This window comes from Manacus candei, unplaced genomic scaffold (assembly GCF_025592945.1).
Source record: "Manacus candei isolate 608988 ecotype Guabito, Panama unplaced genomic scaffold, ASM2559294v1 h1tg000067l, whole genome shotgun sequence".
Taxonomy (NCBI): Eukaryota; Metazoa; Chordata; class Aves; order Passeriformes; family Pipridae; genus Manacus; species Manacus candei.
The window spans coordinates 11,334,142-11,356,231 of record NW_026138115.1 but is presented as its reverse complement, the minus strand read 5'-3'; the positions used below and the strand labels follow the sequence as shown (position 1 = coordinate 11,356,231).

At 42.2% G+C, this 22,090-nt stretch overlaps 1 protein-coding gene across 4 annotated transcripts; it reads left to right on the top strand.

Annotated features, from left to right (window-relative positions):
- Positions 1 to 115: 115 nt before the first annotated feature.
- Positions 116 to 22,049, top strand: ZNF410 (zinc finger protein 410). 4 transcript variants are annotated; one of them, XM_051806547.1, is made up of 11 exons: positions 116 to 483; positions 906 to 1,046; positions 4,699 to 4,905; positions 13,778 to 13,913; positions 14,633 to 14,866; positions 15,152 to 15,343; positions 16,193 to 16,352; positions 16,658 to 16,839; positions 19,557 to 19,646; positions 20,738 to 20,863; positions 21,416 to 22,049. In XM_051806547.1, the coding sequence occupies exons 3-11, from the start codon at positions 4,873 to 4,875 to the stop codon at positions 21,598 to 21,600; spliced, it is 1,338 nt and encodes a 445-aa protein (XP_051662507.1). In that variant the 5' UTR covers positions 116 to 483; positions 906 to 1,046; positions 4,699 to 4,872; the 3' UTR covers positions 21,601 to 22,049. The 4 variants fall into 4 exon arrangements, with proteins under 4 accessions (XP_051662507.1, XP_051662509.1, XP_051662506.1 ...); XM_051806549.1 differs by lacking the exons at positions 116 to 483; positions 906 to 1,046 and adding exons at positions 3,403 to 3,531; positions 11,543 to 11,678; XM_051806546.1 differs by lacking the exons at positions 116 to 483; positions 906 to 1,046 and adding an exon at positions 3,403 to 3,531.
- Positions 22,050 to 22,090: the final 41 nt, after the last annotated feature.

Here is a 22,090-nt window from a genome sequence, read left to right as displayed (position 1 = left end):
GGCCGGTCACCCCCCGTGCCGCCGGCGCGGCCCCCCCGCCCCCGCCCCTCCCGCCACTCCCAACGCAGTGCGGCGGAGCCTCCTGCTCGGGGCGCGGCTTCGGGACCGGATTCCCTGCGGGCTCCACGGGCGCTGCCGGGGGGCCAGGCGCGGGACGTCCCCCGCTGGGCCCCCCTACCCCTCGCACCTGGTGTTTGGGAAAACTTGGGAAGGGTGTGTGGTGGCCGCGGCGCGGAGGTCCGTATGGGACCTCACGTACGCTTTTCAGCCAGCGAAATTACCTCAGCAGTATTCTGCTGCCGCCGCGGGAAACGCGCTGACTACGCAGGAAAGGCGGAGCGCGGCGGAGTCCGACATGTGACAGAGCGGGGTGCGAGCCCGGGGGGAAACAGGAGGAAATCCTCCAAATCTTGGTGGGCTGAGCTTCGTACATCTCAGCCGCTTTGTAACACCCGTGCCAACATCCGCTGTAAGCGTGGAAAGGTAATTGTTCCTGTGCGTACAGACTTTGGGGAGAATTTAAAAGTCTATTACGTGCTGATGCTGGAAAGGCTGAACATGAAAGTGATGGTAATTGCATTTGTACATGTAAGTTTAATAATAATCTTGGAATAATGGACATGAGTTTATATAACAACATTATATCTGAGTGTATAGAAATGTACACAGGAAAGAACAGAAGATGTGCTAAGAGAAATAAAGCCTAGACTCCCCTTTATATTCAGAGTAGGGCCCCATTATAACCAGATTCATCAATAACCAATCTAAAACACCACTCTCCCCTTCCTCCATGACTAGCCATTTTCACTGTCTCACAGCAAGGGTGAAAAAAAAGTATCATTTGTCTTTTCTTGAATTTGGTCATGGGGCAAATGTGACTGAGTCTTCCATTTGTCCTTGATTAGAGAGAAGGATCATGGAGAGGCAGATGTTAATGAGAAAGTGAGACTGTAGGAAATTCCCAGCCAGCCAGTTCTTCTCCCATCAGGGAGCAGTGCTGCTTCACGCACCTGCGCAGGTGATTTGAACCACCACAAACAACTCAGGTAAGTGCTGTGCTACTCCCTCTGCAGATTCCACCAAAATTCCCCAGGCAGTCAAAAAGCAAGTTCTGAAGCAGCCAAACTCATCTGGCCTAGAACGATGCAAATGAAAGGAACTGATGCGCCTACATGTCTCTGTATTTTAATATCTACTCAACAATTTTACATTGTTGAGCTGATGATGAGTCAAAGGACTTCCGAGATTACTGAGGATCTTAATGTAAAACAGAATCAAGCCTAACGATTCAGTGCCCTGGAATTACCGAAATGGCATCAAGAAAAATTGGTTTATGAATTTAGTAGTTCTGCATTTCTGGTTACCTTTGTTGAATTGTGGCAAATGTGGCATGCTGGGATCGTGCCTGTGATAATAAATGTTAAGGAAACTTTCCTGGACAACATCCAGGAGCCGCTCTGGCAGTAACACATGCACCACCTGAGCTGGGACCGAAAGGCCTTCACAGCAGGCATCTCCAGCGAGCGCATGGGTGCCAGGCCTGACTCCCTCCCCACACCACACTCACACTCAGACCAGGTTTCCCATAGCAGAGTCTCAGACATCCAGATCTTTAAAATAATTTAATCTTGGTGCAATAACTAAATAACAAAATAACAGCTCAAGCTGGAACCCTGAACAAAGGGAAAGTCTGGAGGTCCTTAGCTCCTGCTGTGTCTCTGAGTGTCTGGTTACCTGGCTGGGCTGCAGGTCCCTGAGCCCTTTGTTGTGCAAAGGTTTGGCAGTTCATGGCTTCAGGCTCAGGCTCCAGACCCCAGAGCTCACACTGTAGCTCACACTGCTGCTGCACACCAAGCTACCCACACTATATGTATGAATCTTTAAGCTACAAATCAAAATTTTCTGAAAGGCAGTGCAGCCATACTGCACATCCTGGAGGGGCTGGGGAGAGGAAACCGTTCCAAAGCAGTTCACAGGCAGGAGATTACAGTCATTTACCAGGAAGTGACTGCAGGTTTTTGCACAGTCCATCATGGCTCAGAACGGGCTATGCTCCTAGGGAGCCTCAGGAAACCACGTTTTGCCAGCCTCAACAGCCCCTGTTGGGTTACTTCGCTATCACTAGGATTCTCAGTGCTTAGCAGCACCAGCACTGTGCCACGAGCAGCTGTTTTGGCATGGGAGCCAGGAATCACACATGGCTCCAAAGATACGGGCTAGCCATAGGAAAGTTAAAGTTTACTGGACCTGAAGGTCACTGAATCAGCAGATAATGTCAAGACCAGAGGCTGCCAACATCTTCAGGTGCTCTGTCCTGCTTACTTACAGATACCAAAATAAGGCTAATGAGCTAAAACCAGAGTGCAAGTGTTTTAAATTAGTCAGTCCCTTCTTGGTTTTTAGGTACCTTTCAAAGACATGTATGTTTCTGGAATTACTAACTTGGGATGTGTCATTAGTGAGCTACTGTGAACTCTGGAGTTTTCCATCACCAGCTACAAGAATGGACACAGCAGAAAGTCAGAGCAAAGCAGAAACAGAAACCAAGTACTGGTAGGAAACTTGTGTTTCCACATGTGCTATAACTGGACTAATGTGTCTTCCGTGTTGATCTATGTGGAAAAAAAGAGGAGCTGAAGGTTGACCATAAGCTTCCTGCATGATCTTCACCGGTACAGTAACTCTCCATACAAAAAAGAGTATTTGAAGAGGAATTAGGCTGCAGCTGAAGCCTGCAGCCCTGGTGTTGCCTTAAGAGAGCGCAGAGGAAAAAAGACTCCAGGCCAATTTAGTGTATGAGATAAAGAGAGTAGGTCCTTTAATCAGCCTACAGGCTGAGGGAATACACATGATGCACTGCGCACCCAGACAGCAGTTCTACGATTTTGTAATAAGGTCCATCAATCCCAGATTTGTCCACCCCTGGTTCTGCCCAGTTCTGCTCTCTGACATGCCCCTTCGGGAATTGGGTCTGGGGTCTTTGGGACCCCTTCTTCCTTATCTTCATTTTCTTCACAGCATGTACACTCCTTGGAGCTCCTCTAAAGTTCTGGGCTTGAAGGTTGCTGTGTCTGTGTGATATCTCCTGGTCCAGGCCTAGGGTGTTTTTTTGCAATTCTGCCTTGAAAAGAAGACTAAACACGCAACGGAATTTAGAGGGATTGATAAGAAATGGGGTTGGGTATGTGTAACTATTATGTTAAGAGTAAGGGATATAATACAGCTATATTAAAATCTACATTTACTCCACCACTACTTCTAAAATCCACAAAAGCTAAAAAAATCAAAAACTCTGAGGCATCATTGGTAATGATCCCGACAGAACCGGGGAAAGCTCAAGCCCAGAGCCGTTCCCCTCTGTCTGTGGGGACGAAGGTAGTGCCGAGCCGGCTCCGGGCGGAAGCGCCGGAAGGCCGGGCGGAAGCGCCGCCCCGCCCCGCGGTCAGCGCGAGCTGGCGGGCCGCGCGCACCCCCGGGTGGTGCGCTGCACTTCCGGGCGGGGCTCGTCACGTCCGGGCAGCGGAGATGCCGGTAAGGCGGGCGGGGAGGCGGCTCGGCCGCTCCGCCGGGACTCGCCGCCCTTCGCGGGCTGCGGGCGCCCAGCGCGCCGCGGAGTGAGGGAGGCGGCCCAGCTTTCCCCTCCCCGCCGCTGGGGCCGCCTCTCACGGCGGCGGCCGGACGCCCGCGGGCCGGGCGGGTGGCACCTGCCCCGCCGGGCCGCGGCGCTCCGCCCTGTCCGCGCTGCTCCCCGGGGGTCCGCCGCGCTTCCCCCGTGCCCTCCCGGCCGGAGCGTGGTCGGCTGGACCTGGCAGCGCTGGCTCTCGTCCCCTGGGCTCGCTCGGGGCCCGCTGTGCCGGGTGCGAGCTGCGAGGGGCAGCGGGTGGGCGCGGGAGGATTGCCGGGCCCCGGCTCGCTGCGTGCGGCAGGCTGAGTTACCCTGCGGTCGCTGTGTGTGCTGTCTTGTTCCCTCGCGGCAGTCGAAGCTCCCATGCCGCACTGCTTGGTGTCCTGAGTGCTAAAGGAGTAGTTTTAGGTTCTCTTTTTTAACATAGTCAATAGATTGGTAATTGTGATGGAAGGGAAGAGAACTGTACGTAATTCACTTTCTTTTCCCACCGCCAGTGTCCGAGTGCTTTCCTGGTAGGCAGAAATAGATGCAGCTTGTTCTCATTTTCCCCTTTTAGCCCAAAGAAGAAGCATCATATAGGTATTTATGAAATAGCTTCTGTTTATGTGGACTCACCAGGATTTATCACAGAATCAGAAACGTAAGGTCTCAAATGATGGGAAAAGATGAGGTTTCCTGGTGACAGGTTGTTTGTATATGGTTCCCTTTCGTCAGCAGTTTGGATAATTCCACTGTTTTGAAGGCTGGGAATTCAACCTCCTTGTCTCTTGCATGATTTATGTGATTTGCAGTTGATCCCACAAGTTTCCAGAACAAACAATGCAATTTTCCATTGAAAATGAACGATTGCAAAGGAAATGTGGTAAATAGCCTTTAAAACTTACTTTCATAGTAATTTAGGATGTTATTTTGTTGAATCAATGAAAACAGAAATCCAGGAGCCTTGGTAAATGAGTTTTCCCAGTACCCCAAAGTATATTTTACAGTTACTTGCAACGTGTTCACTTCTTTACGCTTTGCTCTTGCTTTTCAGTTCCTCTTTCTTTATATTTCGTTTTCTGTTGTTTTAGGTTAAACTGAATATTTGCGCAGCACAGCTTCTCACAGAAGGACCACCACACTGGTTTACACTTAGGAAAATATGAAAATAAGCAGGGAGTGTTGTTCTCTCTGAACTAAAAGAAAAAAAAATAAATAAATTGTGCCTTGCTGAGGACAACTGCAGGAATCAGACACTTGAATCAATGTTATCGGATGAGTTAGAATCCAAACCTGAGGTGAGCAATTATGAACTGGGTTTGGTTTCCAGGAACATTTGTGGGCAACACTTAGAAAAAGTTCAATGAGTTTCCTCAGTTTGCTGCTTACATATTAAGTTTTCTAAGTGTTTTCAGTGACATCTTCTAATGCTTCCATGTTTTGATTTGAATGGTAAAAGATTAAAGAATATTGCAGGTATTTCAAGTATCAGCCAATACTCCTACCTGTTCTCAGGTTACATTTTTTTCCACTTTTATAGTGTTCTTTCTGTTACAAGAATAAAACAAATTACCGTATTGACTACTTCTTTCCCTTTAAACCAAATTGACTTTACTTGGTTTGGGGGAGTCTGAATTATTCTGTTAGTATCAGCCAGTTCTGTTGTTTAAAGTATATGTGTTTCCATGAAGCAGTTGGCAGAAATGGTAGGCAGCAGCACCCAGGGGATCCTCGTTGCTTGCTGTGAGGCTGCCAGACCATTCCCAGGTCCAGCCAGTGGCACAGCTGAGCATAAATTGCAGTGATGTACCTGTGTGCATGCACAGCTGGCCACAAACACATCCTCACATACACAGGTAAAGTACCTCTAAGAGATAAACACTAAAGCATGAACAATAGATTTTTAGTGGACTATAGCTATACCCTGTCATCACTCTACTCGTGCATACTCACATTCACATATGTCTGCCAGGCCTAAAGTCTTTGTGCCCAGGGCCAGGGCTTTTTAGCCAGTTTCCAGCTGGAATCCTTTTGGTTTTTTTCTGGACTATGGTAGCCTACTGACATTAAGTCAACTGGAAGTTCACTAGCAGTGGACTCACTTGTGGGTAGAATATTTAGGAATATGTTCAGTAAGTAGATAGAAGGGACTGCAGTAATCAGGCACAGCAGTGTTCTGACCAGCAACTAGTCTTTTCTCTCCCCTCTGCCCCTGCTTCTTCAGTTACTCACCTTGATTCTTCCTTTGATCCTTCCCCTAAACATTGCATAATAAGCTTAACACATCCTGCAGTCTCTGTTTTATTGGATGGTAAGTTTGGTCTTTCCTATGAGACCCATTCCAATTACCAAAGACAATTATATTTCTTACCACTTAAAATTTCTGGTTGAACCTTTTCAAGATTTCCCTTCAGCAGTAGCCCATTGATCAGTTTCTGAGGCTTTCTGGGTTTGTTACTCTTACCCATAATGTGCTAGATACAAGTGTCTGCACTTTGTTACATTCAACACAGTCACCTGCTGCCTCTGCTGTTTCTTGCCTTTATCTTTCAGGTTAAATGCCATTGGCCAGCTTCCTGTACATTCCCCCACTTAAAAGGTGCAGAGGATTGTATCACTTGGTGTCCTTGCTGTTCTGGTTCTCAGCTTTACCTCTGCAAACAGCTAAGGCGCTAGAACAGAGGACATGATACAACCTTTTGGGGAAGTTGGCAAGTCTGAATTGGTTTTATTGAGTCTTGTTTTTATCCGTTTTCAATAAGCAATACAGCGTGCACCTTAAAATGGTACTCTGAAAAGAATTATGATTACATGCTGGTAATTTCTTACAGCCCAGGTGATGGGGTAAGGCATTTGTTTCTTAATAGAGCAGCCAAAGCTCTTCCATCACACTATTCAGGAAAAGTAGCTGCAAATTCATAGCTGTGAGTAGTCTCAGCATGACCTACAAGGAGTTCCTCTCTCTCTTGCCTTGTTGTTGATATCTCATACTTTCTATCATTTTTTTTCCCAGTTCTGAACGTTAAGGTGGGGGGAATTTTGTTACTTCCATCTGCAAGTGGGTTCCTCAAATAGCAGCTGTAACTGGGCCTTGTCTTTTCTCTACTTGAGTACGGTATTTGTTAATTAGGCTTGTTTACATAATAGTCCTATTTCAGAGCAGAGTTGCATTTCCTTCCCAGCAAGCCCAGAACAGGAGTTGGCTGTTCTCCAGTAGAACAATCCTGATGCATGAAAGCTGCAGTGGTTGTTGCAGAGGACATCCTTTCTGTAAATGCTATCTTCTAAACCATGCTTCTCAATCTTGACCAAGGCTATTTTATACTACAAATTTTGATCCATTTCCATGTATACATGCCCTCTTTTTCCGATTACATAAGTTGAGAGTTAACTTAGAACTATTTTGTATTCCTTTGATGTAAAACTGGTAGATATCCATTTTTACACCTTTCCCAACTAGCAGTTCAAGTATCTCTAAAAGTCAGTCCTGATTTTATATCCTCTGGTGAGCCACGGTGCTACAATTCTCATAGCCACAGATGTTCTTTCAGATACCCCACCATGTGAGAATGGTATTAATTAAGAGCTAGCTGTATTTGTGTGACATCTAGATAATATCAATCAAAGCACTATGTCTGGATTGCACAGACTTCTTTGCTTCTGGTTTTATCCCTAAAGAAACCATCAAGGTGCCATTAAACATTTAATGCTTGAGTCGAGGTGAATCCTCCTTTAGTAGAATGTTTTAAAGTTGCTTGGAGACAGTTTGTATGAGGAGGTGGATCTGCTTTTTCCTCTGGTTTCCCTGCCCCCCAAAGCTGTATTACAAATATTCCTCAGGGACCTGATAAGATCTGCACTTTGCATGCTTTAAACCTTCAGGGTGATTTGTTACAATTGCAAGTATTTCCAGCCACCTCCACCACACTGGTCCATTGCAAGGTGCTTTCTGCTGCTGGGGTAGCTCTTAGCACAATCAAGTGAACTACAACTCTGTTCTACAAATTGAACCAGCTATTGAAAGGGGAGTGAAGAGAGATATTTTAGAGATCCTTTCTCTCCTCTTCAGTGCCTCACAAGGAGAGACTGTTGTGAATTAATTAGTTCCCCAGAGGCTGTATGGCAGGAGGACATCCCAGTTTCTAGCTAGCAAGTCTCCTGCCCTCCACACCCTTCAGCTCCGACCCCTCCTTTCTCCTCTGCTAAATTTTCTTTTGACTTCTTTGTTTTGTAGTGGTTCACTGGTTAAATTTAGAACAGAAATGTTATCGATTAATGGTCTCTGCTGCTCTGGGAGTCTAGTCTAGCTCTCCAGCTGTCCAGTGGGAGGATAGATCTGAACAATAGTACTGGAGAACCTTCTTCCCCTGTCCCTCCCAGCCACTCCTACTTCAACCAAAGCAGCTGCCTAACACTTCGTGGCTTTTGAATTGTCTGTTACGGGACACGAACTTAACCTGATCCATCCCAGATGGCCGTGTTATCATTTGTTTCTGTAGTGGGTTTTTTGTTTGTTTCTTTAAGGATCTCTAGTAGGGGTTCTCAGTTCTTTCAACAGATTTTTCTTTGTTGTTTGTCGTGGGTTTTTTTCCCCCTCTCACGTCAGGGACAGATAAGAAGTTTCTTGGTAACACAAGCATTCAGCACTGCTTTCAGTGACAGACCCTGGAATCATCCTGTACAGCCATCTCTTGTTGACCAGCAGGGATGACAATTACTTGCTTAGTGACAAGAGCCAAGAAATATTTTACATTTTTAATACATACAGTGTCCTCATTACTTACAGAATTTTCAGAGTTATGTGGTATTTCAAAAGAAGTAGTTAAGGAGGGTATATTCAAGATGGTGATATGGCAGAGCTAAAATAAAATTCTTTATAGCAAGATGCAGCTGAACTTTGCCTGTTTTGTCCCTCCAAGGCTTATAGATTCTCCCTGTATGTCTGGCCCATAAAGTTTGAATCTCTAAGTCAAGAATGTCCTTTTACAATATTAAAATTTATTTCAAATTCTAAGGGATCTCTTAGCTATAGAGCAAAGCCTCCTCCATTTGTGTTCTGTTAATATTCTGTACATTAAGTTCCCCTGGTGCCCCAAGATGACCTGTCTGTTTCATTACAGATTTTACCATTTTGATCATATTTGCAGAAGGATCAGTCTCCTCCATATGTAGGGATTTTACAGTCACCATCTTGGGAATACTTACAGCCCACTGGGGCCTGTTTGTGTTGCCAGATGTTATGTGGTGATGGGATCTGCCAAACTGTAGCATCCACAAGATTCTTCCCTTCCTGGTCCTTCAGACATGAGACCAATGGACTGTTCCCAGGTACACACAAAAGTGAGGCTGAGCCTGAACTGCCAAAAATGTGCCCACATAGTTGGTACAGACATCTATGGCTATATGGCAGGATAATGATTTTAGTGGCACTCTCAAACACAAATGGCATTCATGTAGAAAAGAAAGACTACAAATGGCCTAATCCTGTCCCTGCTTATCAGGTAACCAGGCTTGAAATCTGCTAGCATATCACATATATGTCCTCACTTGGCTGACATGCATGTTCCAGTCTCTGCCAAAACTCGAGTCCTTCTGGTATCCGTCTCCAGGCCTTGGGCTTTTTAATTCAGCCTCTGGCCAGGATCTTGGGTTTCCAGGTTGTGGTTTCCTCTATTCACAGACTAGTTCAAAGTGAAGTTAACCAGATGAATGTACTCAGAAACTATTTAGAAGCAAAAAGCATTTGAGAAGATGGGCTAGACCACAATGATGAGACAGAGCAGCAACCTGCAGCCTGCTAGCATGTAGTCGACCCATATTATCTCCCATCCCGTCTGTTCCCAATGGTTGTTTCTCTCCTATCTGTCTTGATCTCTCCCTTTGGTCCTTCCCCTAAACATCCACACATTTTTTACATTTCCAAGGTCTCAACTAAAGATATCTTAATAAGTTTTACCCAGTCTCAGAATTTCCCCCGTATCCCATAAGAAGTTTGCTCTTGGCCTGTGAGATGTGTTCTGGTAACCTATGATAATATTGTTCCTATTCCTTACAAAGTTTCTGGTTGAATTTTTTTCAAGGTCACACTCAAGTTGTTCCTGTAATGGCCCCATCCATCAGTGTCCCAGGAGTTCTGGATTTTGTTACTCTCTTATCGGCAGTTTGTTAGAGCTTGTGTATCTGTGCTTTTAATTTATCACCTCTGCTATTCCTAGACTTCTGTGCTGAATAGCCAATTACCAGATACCCTTATAATTTCCTATTTGCTTTCAGCTGTAAAACCATATTAAAAGAAACTTTAAAAAGTATGACACAATGTTTGTAATGAGTTCTTTCCCGTATTCCAGTTGCTGTAGTTGTCCACAAAGGTATTTAATGATTTTGAACAGGAAGGTTTATGAAAAATCTGTCAAGATAAAACTGTAGCATGAAAACTTTTATTTTCTCTGAATTATTTGATGTAGAGTTGGTGATTGGTTTGCTTTAGTTTATGTGAAGGTTTTTTATTCCAAATTTTAATAACAAGAATGATTCGCATCCTTTTGTTTCCTTCTGCTTCATTTGCCCCCTTTTAATACTAGCTTGTTATTACTTTACGAAGCAAATTCAAAGGACCTCTTTACTTCTGAGAATCTGTTTGTGGCTGCTGCATTTTGCTTTTCCCTAGTGGCTTAATGCTGCTGTGTTGAAGTGGAAGTTTTAAAGCAAAGCTTTCCTTCTGTAGGAGGCAAGTTTCATCTAGGTCTTTTTGTATGAAAATAAAAGAGTCCATAGAACAAGTGTTTTATGGTAGAGTAAGCAGCAGTAGGGCTAATCAACAGCTTTGAAATTAAAGACAATCCAGTAATTTAGAACTATCTTACCATTCACAGTTTTTAGTCCCCTGCTTCTTTCTTCTAGTTACTCATTATTCCTAACTCTCCTCTTTTTTTACCCCGTTTCTGCTATTTTTTTAATCCTAAATTAGAATGCATGGGGGAGGGACTGTCTCTTATTGCCTATGTATTTTTTTGACCACATAAAAATAATTCTCTCTTCTTACTGGGTCCTGTGGATAATCTTAGATATAAGATGAAACAATTCTAACCTTTCAAAATGCAGCCTGGCTTGTGTCATAGTTCAAATGGCATATTGCCATCTGAATGACTTCAGGACTTAATTTGTACCTTCATAGTTGTCAGTGATGACAGGCTGCTCCTAAGAGAGGATGGGCTGGGAGCCAAGGGTGATCCCAGCCCAGGCAGTGCCCTCACTGACCAGGGTGCAATACTGCAGCACCTGAGCATGGCAGGCAGAGACAGATGCTGGAATCCACAGCCCTGGATGAGGGAAAGTGATGAACCAGGTCCAGAGTCTTTCCGAAGTCCAGTCAGGAGCAGCATGATATGGGGCTGGAGACACAGATGCAGTAAAAATCTGAGGTTCACCCAGGAGACAAGGCTTGAGACAGGTAAACCTACAACACAGCTCAGGAATGGAATGAGTAACCCAGGCTGAGCTTAAAAGGAGCCCCTGGAGAGAGAGTGTGAGCATCCTAGGTGAGACTAATCAGAGCTGTTAAGGCTTCAGGGTTCTGACAGCAGTAACTCTTTGAGGTAAAGCTGTTCGAGGAAGCATCAGTATTTCTAATGTTTTCATGAGAGGAAATAAGCATAGAGAAATCAAAGCACAAACAATTAAAAAGTTTTCTTCACAGTTTCTTTGATTTAACAGGCTTTGTCATGGTGTAGGAGAAGCTTAAAAAACTGATATTTGCTACAGGAATGATTTGGAATTAGGTGCTAGTAAAAAAATTAAGTACTAAGACAATCACAACACACAAAATAAGAATCAAATTATTTGTGACTGTTGGGTTTTAATCACAAACATACCATGGGCACATCATGCTTTTTTAGTCTCTTTCTTTTGACATTGATGAACCATCTCACTGTACAGACAACTCCATCTGGGCTCTGTGTGAAATTTCCTTCTACATGCCAAAGACAGAGGAACTTTGCTACATACAGTTGTTTGCTAGACAGCAGCAGAATCAGCAGAATGCAGGATCTTTATGTCAAGGGGTTTCCTAGAGGTAAGGAACAGTGACTTGAGGACTAAGTTTATGGTATATTGTTATTTTCCATATTTCTTTGTTCTATGTTTTTTAAAAAAATTTGAGGGTGTGAGTATAGGAGTTAGTCTGTTTGACAGAACTTGTAAGCAAATAAATAGATCCTACATACAGTTTTTGAGCAGCATTTCTGCTGAAATGCAAAGTACGTGTCTTGGTATGTTACAACTGTGTAATACAATTGTGTGTTACAGTTGTGTGTTACAACAGACCCTTTCTGGTCTCCAGAAGTTTAATTCCATGCAGGGGAAGGATTTGAGACTGTGCTTACGAAAGCTTGTACCGTTCACAGAATTTGTTCGGTCCATTGCAAAAGTTATCTCCTAACTCCCAGCAGCACTTCCTTTGTTAAATCAAAATATTTTAATATGGAATGCTGTGGCACTTGTAACATAAAAAAGAGAGTCTTATTTCTGTGTCTATGCCTTTGAGGTAGAGAGTAGTCCAGCATTACATCTTGTACTGTGACAAAAGCTTGAGATGTTGTAAAGGGGACAGAATGAATAAACAAGGCACATGCTTTGCTGCTATGAACTTGGTTAAATAAGGGAAGACTTTCAGGGGCGGGAAGAGGCGTTTCTCTGACTTCCTGTTCCTTTTCAAATGTCAGGTTCCTTTTTATAACTTGAGATTTTTAGGAGTTAGGCGGGAAGTAATTTTTGCATTGCCAGAGCTGACTGATGTTAAGAATGGCTAAATCTGTTGCATGGAATGCTCTGGGCCCATCAAGAAACATGAGGGCAGCTTTTCAATTCTGATCTTAGATCCAGCCACTAGTGAGGTTTAGTACCTATTTGAAAAGAGTTGCGTGCACACAACACACAGAGTACAGATGTGACTCCAAACAATGCGGCACAAACAGATGAACACTGGCAGAGTGCTCATAGCTTTACCCACATAAACACAGGCAGCACAAAATACTTGATCCTGTATTCAAGGGTTGCTGGCTAGAGAAAACCTTCACGGATTTCTTTGGGGTATATCCCCATGCTATTTTTCTGCTTGACAACTAGTCTGGAGTTCATTAGCATATGACACACACTAGAAACTAGAGACTAGTGTGTGTCACTAGAGACCCACTCTAGAGAGTGGGATCACACAGGGAGTACTTAGGAGTGGAGTTTAAAGAAGACAGGATGGAGTGTGATGATTAGGCTGCACCAGACAACTGAATTGACCAACTTTCTGCTTATATGCAACAGGCCACTTTTCTTTATCCTCCCTTCTCCATTTTCCTGTGTTTGTTTTGCCCCGATCCATCTTGATCCCTTCCCTTTCCTGCTCTTGGTCTTTCCCTTAAACAGTACAGTAAGTCCTGTACAATCCCCTAAATCTTTTATCCAGTCCCAAAGTCCTCCCCAGGGAATGCACCTCAGTTTAAGTCCTATAAATCTTTATGCAATAGTTTCCCTTATTTTGTGTAGTATTCTGGAGAGGATTTCTTCTGTTAATCCCTGTAGTAGTCATGTTGTTTGTCCATCTTTGATGGTTTTAGGAGTAGCTGATTGGGACGGATAAGGCTCTCTGTGTTTGCCCCCTTGTCATCCCAGCCTTGTTTCTCTGATCATTATATGCCTATTTTGAATAGCCATAAGCTAGACATCTTTGTAACCAGTCTTTTGATTGCTTTTTTACTTTAAAAAAAGCTAACTTTCATTTAAGGATTTAAAGACAATGATTTGAAAAATACCTGTACCAAAGGCTGAGTGTGGAACACATTTACTTGAAGGGTTAGAGCATAGTAAAGTATCAAGTGGTAAAATATAATTAAAAAGGAACATAGACTAAATAGTCTTCAGGTTAGTCTGCAATAATCCAGAGATGTTTATTGTATGTTAAAGAAATGAGAATTTTTTAGGTATTTCAGAGATAACAAATACAAACAATTCCTTCTTTGTCATTAATGGAAATTGAAAGGCTTTCATTTACTTCCATGTGTTTTCATGGGATTATAGTCAGTGTCTCCTACAAGATAGTTGGGACTACTGGACTGACTGAGTTTAGTACCTTTTTAAATTATTTGTGCTGCTCTTGACCTAATCTTCAGTATCTTTTTTCAGCTGCTGGTTCAGTTTGTTCAGAATACTTCTATTCCACTGGGGCAAGGGCTGGTGGAATCGGAACCAAAAGACATCACCTGTCTTTCCCTCCTTCCTGTTACTGAGACCTCAGAATGCAACAGACTGATGTTGCCAGGTAAAATCTATGTGGCACATCTTTGTGACCCTGCCCTTCATACAGCTGTGTTTACTGCACCACTCTGGCCCACTGCCTCTTGCTGATAAGACATTCCAGGGATGGAGGAACAAGTTCAGAAGGGTGGCTGAAACTTCTCATTTAGTTGGACTGGTTAGAAACTTACTTGCTCCTCCATTCTCTCTCAAGTTCTATTTTTTTCTAGAAAAATAACTTCATAGATATCTTTTAGTCTGTAAGGTAAAATAAACACAAGTATCCCCAAAAATCCCAGGGCAGTGGAAAGGATTCAAAAAGGTTTATTTTGGAGGCAAGGACATTAAAACTTACAAACTTCACAGTGCTGCAAGACAGCACTGACCCTCAGGGGAAAGGCAAACTTCCTGCTCCTGGGCTTTATCATCACTAGTCCCCCTCCTCCCCCGCCCCCTGACTCTCCCCGGGTCACAACGGCCCTGTAACATTTCTGTAACTGTTCTCTCTCTCTCTCTCTCTCTCCTCTCATTTATCAGAGAGAGAGGCTGAGCACTTCCCTTGGTATGCAGGGGTGAGAAAGCATTGAAACTACCTTTGAGAGAGTTACCTGTTAGGCAGAAAGCCTTCCTAGTGAAAACTCTGTCTCCCTGTAACGAAATTTTCCGGAAAAAAGGGTATTCTGTCCTCACATAGTCATAATGTATTTATACTTTTATTTACTCTGGTTTCACTTTCCTCACTAGATGATGAAAGAGATCTCACTTCTCCAAGTCACACTAATCCTTCCAAAGATGTTTCTTCATCTGCTGTCTTGAGAAGTCTCCAGGTAAATGTAGGCCCTGATGGAGAGGAGACAAGGGCACAGAATGTACAGAAACCATCTGAACTTCTGTCAACTCCAGAGACTTCTAGTTTATTGCAAGACCTCCAGCCCAGTGATAGCACTTCATTTATTCTTCTCAACCTAACAAGAGCAGGTAATTCTCCTGTTTGTCATTTGGCTGGATATGTCTCAGCAGAATGCGGGAGATACAACTGTGTCCCTGCTGCTTTTGAAGAGGAAAGATCATGAAATTCGCTAGGCATTATTGGATATTGTAGGAGCATTTAGTCATTAACAGCTTTCTACAAGGTAGAGGTCAGTGGAGACTTTTTCAGTGCAGCTGTGCCATCTATGCCATGAACACCAACCTCTGAGAAGCAAAAGAAATTTCCCTCTGTTATATTATCCTTCTGTTTCACAAAGTTGTCTTCTTTTCTAGGGCTTGGATCTCCCGCAGAGCACTTGGTGTTTGTTCAAGATGAAGCAGAAGATTCTGGGAATGACTTTCTCTCTCATGATAGCACAGACAGCAGTACCCCATGGTTCCTTCGAGTGCAAGAATTGGCCCATGACAGTTTAATTGCTGCCACCCGGGCACAGCTTGCAAAGAATGCCAAAGCAAGCAATAATGGTAGGAAATCCCCAGAGTGTGTCTTAAAAGTTGAATGTTCCATACAAGGTCCCTAGTTTCAGGTTGTTTCTTCCTCTAGTTCTTTCTTGCTTTTAATCAGTTCTGGCATCTTCAAATCATCAGTGACAGAATTATACAGGACAACTGTGTTTTTTTTCTGCAATATAAAGAGGCTGTTAGTTTTTTTCTGAGGGAATGAACTTTAGTGGAGCCAGCTGTTCCATTTTAGTCTACCTGTCTTCTGGTACATGTAAAGAATATCTTCTTTCTCACTGCAACTCCTTGTTTTTCAACTTTTGTTTTCACTTTCAGGGGACTGTTTTTAATGCATACTGTAAATGATACTTTCTTTTTAGCTCCACTGAGTTTGGAGATCAGTTTTCTGGAGAATACATAATTGGATTTAGTCATATGCTTTGGGACTTAATTATTTTAATAAATAATTGCAAACAAATGCAGTATCTCTTATTTTAGCTAAGGTGTTTTTAAAAAGAGTTATCCTGGCTGATACTTAAAATTGATTTGTTGATATTCATGTAGAGACCATTTTTACAATTTATGGTGCATTAGCTTTCTTTTCTTTTTGTGATAAGCCTGATTTGGTAGTAGCTGGTCTGATCCAGATGGCCTGTTGGGAATAGTTTATGGGCCTGGTAAGGTTTGCAAATCTTTGTTTGATCCCTGTTATGGGCTATGCAGCAGCACGTAGGACATGCTAAACAGTTAGTAGCCAGACACCTACCTGCTTTACAATCCTGTATCATATATGATGCTGGTTTTTCTATTAAATTTGACACACGACAGTAACCTGTAAGGTTTTTAGATTTTAGTGGGCTTTTTTTTTTCCAGGTGAAAATGTTCATCTTTGCTCAGGAGATGGGCAGCCGAAAGACTCTGGCCCCATTCCTCATTTATCTCGTGTGGAGAGGAAGCTGAAGTGCACAGTTGAGGGCTGCGATCGGACATTTGTGTGGCCAGCTCACTTCAAGTATCATCTGAAAACACACCGGTGAGCAGAATAAAGCTGTATGTTTTTATGACTTTGAAAAACTGTGCTCTGTATTTGAGATAACGTTAGGTTTTGACATCAAAAAGCTGTGAAAACCTGGTATTACTCTTACATATACTAGGCCTGTTGGTTGCTTTATGTTGAAGCACTTTGACCAGATTTAGATTACTTTTGCAGGTCCTTGTTCAGTTTAGAATATCTGTATTTTTAACAGGTGCTCATGTTTAATAAAAAAAAAAGTGTTCATGAAAAAATACATTGTAGTATTGTAATGGTAATGAAACAGCTATTTTGTTGCTTTCCAGGAATGACCGCTCCTTCACCTGCCCAGCAGAAGGTTGTGGGAAAAGTTTCTATGTCTTGCAGAGGCTGAAGGTGCACATGAGAACTCACAATGGTGAAAAACCCTTTGTGTGCACAGAGCTAGGCTGTGGCAAACAGTTCACAACAGCTGGAAATCTGAAGAACCACCTACGAATTCACACTGGTGTGTTTTAGACCTCACCTATTTGTGATCTGCAGAGGTGGAGCCTGAGGAATAAACCACTTCCTCCTTGTCCTCAAACTTTTGAGAGTATTATGTTGTTTACCTTTGCCCACCATTAATGTCCCTTTTCTGTCAATTCACATTGATCTATAGGTCAGATAAATCAACTGCTTACCTCTTTTACTATCCTGCATAGTTTCACACAGGTTTCCCCCTTCAAATACTGTGTGGTGATGCTGTACTCTGCTCAGACCCATGTTCTGAAGATTCCCTCCCCCTCCTCCAGTTGTGTGAAGGAGGGAGGGGTGTGTGTTCTTACGGGGGAAACCAGGCTGTTAGAAAGGGAATAGTTAGTGAACGTGACTTCTGTAATTGTGTTTTATTAAGAAGCTAATTGAAATTCCTCAAAGGCTCAATAGCTTAGATATTTCTCCAGTGTGGAATCCTTGTGGACACTGTTGTAGCTGTACTGACATTTGCCTGACTCTGAGTAGCTTGTGTTACTTATGCTGCTTATAGAATGACATTTGGGACATGTAGGGAAATGAGGAATACAGTGAAATGAGTAGAAAAAATATAGTAGCAAAGAAAACTAGAAAAAAGCATTAATTAGAAAAGAGCATTTTGGTGTGCAAACTTCTCTGTTTGTGCTAATGCTAATTTGGGATGTTCCTGTGTGCTGGAGCCTGTGTACTTTCAACTCATGCTCAGCTTTTTATAGTTAATAAAACGAGGCCCTTTATTTCATATGCTGTATTTTATACATGGTTTGTTTATGCTGTCTCCTCTGCAGAATTTGATCCTGCCTTGCCAGTATTTTTAGAAGTTGGTGTAGCAGCCAAAGTCTTGAGAACAGCATGAAGTACTTTAAGTGGTTTTGTCCTAGAAAGTTGCTTGAGAGAGGCACACAAGTTACTGCTGAAATGACCAGCAATTTAATAGTTAGCAAAGTTCATAGCAAATATTCTGGTGATTTTGTTTAGTTTTTTGAAGCCTCAAGGTTATCACAACACTCAAACAAATGGCCCAGTTCAAGCTTCTTGGAATATTGTTAGAGATTGCCTGATGGCCTAGGAAGGTAGCATTGGATTACTGTTGGTTAACATTTCAAAATAACCTTGGCAACTGTGAGAGCACAAGGCCTCTCTGGTAAAATGAAATCACAGATTATGTGGGCTGCCAGCAGCTGTTTATGCCTTCTGCCTTACTTAAACATAGCCGTATGGTTTTAGTTTGTAGACACACATGGAAAAAGGTTGCTATTTTAAAGATTATGCAGTCTAGCTAGAACACATAGTTTGGGGGCAGATGTTGGGATGTAGTTAAAAATTATATATACCAATAATAAAATTTTGAATGCGTAGTAACAGCAGCCATAGTTTTTGCAGTTTTCTTTTGCACTTAAAGCTCCCAGCCAAGGTGCAGGATAAAGCTAATAGGCCCAGCTGACACATGCACAATCCTCCCTGAGTGTTCTGCAACCAACAGAGTAGTAGCTTCTGGAGGAATAAATAATAACTTTCTAAACTGCAAATGGATAATATGCCATTAGGAGTTTGATCATACCAAATATGTTATAAAACTGCAGGTGTAAATAGATAAAGAGTTTCTTATAGATGGAACTGTGTGCAGTTACTTTAGTCAATGGTATTTTTTCCTTCTTTCCAAATTTTAAATATTTATAACAAGCCAGAAAGTACAATCAGTGTTTGAGACTCTGCTACATATTTCAGCTTTGTAACACCAATTGGAACACGCTGTGTTTTGCTCAGAGCTGTCGAGTGCTATCGTAGATAAGAAACTAATACATGAGCCATAGGGAGAGGACTTCTAAAGGCAAAACCACAGTAGAAACACCTTTAAAAACAAGTTTACTCTGAAAGAACTTTGTATATTTTCGACAATAAAATAGTTTAAATAGCTTGCTTAATCTCCTGTGGTCTTGCTATTACTCTTTAGAGGGGTCCGGTTAAAGACTTGAAATCATAGTGTTAAACATAGTATATCGAGTTCTGTAGTTGGATGTTGCAGGCAAAAGTTATCTCTAGCATTATTTAAGGCTTTATTAAGAGACTGTTTAAAACAGATTAATTATATTGTGCTGCACTAGTGTAGTGACCTTCAAATTTACCATCATTTAGACAAATCAAAAATAGCTGTGATATAAAAATAACAAATTTCAGCCTATGAGAACAAATTGTGCCTTGAATTACAGTTCCTCCACATGTAAATATAAACAACTGACACAGGACTTTGGCAAGTTTAGCCTGATCTGAAATAAAGTATAGGATATGATAGGAAAATACAGTTTATGGGATTTTTGGCACTGAGAGGCAGAAAGGGAACAGGATCCTGGGAGTGTGTGAAGCAGAGAGCTGGTTGTTGAGAACTACATATAGAAGATATATCATCGTTCAGGTACTTTTATATTACTCTATTGGTAGTTATATACTTTGAAGATCTACTTAGAAACAGTGGTCCCTTGCTTCACTTTCAGTGAATTATGGTCTAAGAATATTTTAAAATAGTACCAGTGAAAGCTGGTGAAGAGAATGCTTTAAAAGCCTTAGGAAGCATATATGTAATTTCGATGGAACTCTGACACACATAAAGCCAAAAGGGATAATGGAGTGGAGATGTCCAGGCTGTTCTCAGGGACTTCAGCAATCAGATTAAGTTGTAATCCCAAAATCTAAGAATTTACTTTTCCTTTGTAGGGGAAAAACCCTTTCTATGTGAGGCACAGGGATGTGGTCGCTCCTTTGCTGAATACTCCAGCCTTCGGAAACATTTGGTTGTCCACTCAGGTAAGAGTCTTCATCTGACATTCTGTGATCTCTCTGAGAAAAGATCCTTATTGTAGGACATTGATTTGATTTTTCTTAAGAAAAACCCTGTTTTTTATGGAACTTCTGGTCATAGTGTTTCATGACTTACCTTTTGTGGTGCCTGTAGCCCATACTCTTTAATCTTTTAGATTGTTTCTGGTTCTAAATTAAAATTATGTTTTTTAAATTATTTTAAAAATTGTTCCTAAAATGTCATGAAGTTGAATATCTGTTTCATAGCTGCCATTTTCTTATTTAAAAGAGAGACTCTATATATTAATTACAGCCATTTGACTCTGAAATCTCTCGTGAGTGGCTTTCTGCCATAGGTAGGGTTTTCCTTTATTTTTTTCCTACTACATACTTAGATGGAAATGTATTTTGCAAGTGTTTCAAAACTTCTGCCTTCTGTTTTAATTCAGCTATCTTAAATATCATCAGCACATGATGAATATGGTATGTTTATGGAAGGGGAGATATTATTGTGGTAATAACTTTTGGGATTGAGTTTTCCATGCTTTTTCTTTCCTCTCTCCTTGGCTTCCATGCCACTGAGCTGACAGCATTGGACAGCATACGGAGTGTATTGTGAAAATGATAGACTGCTGTGTAAAATGGAAATCCTGTCATGGTGACAAGTCATCATCACGTCTCTGCTCAGTAATGTAAACCAGATGCTGCAATTCATTGTGTGATGGCAGGAGATAGCTTCCTTGCCTCTGCTTCCTTGCATTTGGTCATTTTATTCTAGGGGTAGGACAGCAAATATTTCCATGTCACTAAGTGATTTGAAATAACTTGTTCCCTCTCATAAATCAGACTTGAAGGCTTTTTGTTACTTCAGACTTGAGTTTTCCAACAGCTGGCAATACTGATACCTAAAACTCTTCTGTTCTAGAAGCTTATTGCTCTCCAGAAGACAGGAATATTTCTCATTTGTTTTTTACTGATAATTAGCACCAGTGGTGTTAACTGCCATTTCAAAACAGTACTATTAGTTTTTTGGTTGATGAAGTCTTTACTCCCAATTTGGTAATTCATGGGATATTTTTTTCCCCTTCTACTCCAAGGAGTGAAGCCCCATCAGTGCCAAATTTGTGGAAAGACGTTTTCCCAGAGTGGTAGCAGAAATGTGCATATGAGGAAACACCACTCCCGAATTGGAGCAGCTGGCAGCAGGGAGCGAGAACAGCCAGGTAAGGAAGGGAGCACACTCACTGAGTGTGCAGGAAAAAAAATAGGGGATGGTCTAAGAGAAGGGAAGATGTTTATCCTGAAAATATGAGACCACAGGCCAGTAAGAAATACAAGTCTGTTCCTCTTGGAGATGAGGATTGATTGCTCACCCTCCACTTTTCTAGGACAGGAGACAAAGGTATATTTCTGTATTGTGGTCAAGGAGCAGATATGTTTATTGTTTTCAAAATTAACATGAATCTAGTTGGGGTTTTTTACATGGATTTTTTTCCCCTTGGTTATATATTCTTGTAAGCAGCCTGGGTTATTATGCAAAGTGAATTATTTAAAGAGAAAGCCAATCCTGCATGAGATCCTGCCATAGTAAGGTTCAAAAAAATAAACATAGTATTTTCCATCCATTAGAGCTCTGAATGCTCAAAGAGTAGGAATGGGTAAAACAGGTGTCTAGGGAAGAAGTGCTTCTGACTTGAAGGGGGGCATGGATTGTATCTTATGTTGCAGTACCATTACATCATGAGAATTTTGTTTTTCCCTTTTTTTCACAATAGAGTCACTGATGGGTAGCAGTTTGCTGGAAGAATCGACAGTGCATAGTAAGAGTATCATGTCCATGAACTCTCAGCCCAGCCTTGGTGTTGAGTCTCTGCACCTGCCAGACACTGAGTCTATTATTGGAGTAGAGGAGGGTGAGACCAGCTGCTCCTTTTTCCGCCCTCTTATATGTGGTGACTGAAGTGGGATGGATCATTCCTCCTAGAGGCTCACCAAACTGCAGTGGATGAGTGAACGTTGTTTTAACTATGGATGGAGTGGGTGGGTAGATGGAGGATGAATCGTAAAACTGGAGCTGGAGAAGATCTGCTGGACCAAGTTACTCTTGCAGAGCTTAAAAGGTGAAATCTGCTGCTTAGGTGTCATTTAACCCATGTTGTGGAATGCCATTTCAAAAGTGCTCATGCAGTCCATCTCCTAAAGCCTAAAGTGTTTGTTTTGCTGGAGCACCTAGGAGCCCCAGTTAAGGACCAGGACCTCATTGTGCTAGGCACTGTACAAACATTCAGTATCTTGAGCAACAGACCTTCCTTCCATCCTTTACCTTCAGAGACTATATTGTAATACATCCCACTGTCAGAAGCTGACTTACTATCTGAAATAAATGTACTACTTGATATCATTTGGTTACATATGCTGTGTTCTTTTACTGCTTTTCCCAGTCACTTTTT

What these genes read in the sequence shown, in the direction of transcription:
- ZNF410 (XM_051806547.1), top strand. Translation starts at nt 4,873, where the DNA reads ATGTTATCGGATGAGTTAGAATCCAAACCTGAG. An exon ending in TATCATCTGAAAACACACCG is followed by an intron (nt 16,353 to 16,657) that starts GTGAGCAGAATA and finishes GTTGCTTTCCAG; the next exon opens with GAATGACCGCTCCTTCACCT. An exon ending in CCACCTACGAATTCACACTG is followed by an intron (nt 16,840 to 19,556) that starts GTGTGTTTTAGA and finishes TTTCCTTTGTAG; the next exon opens with GGGAAAAACCCTTTCTATGT.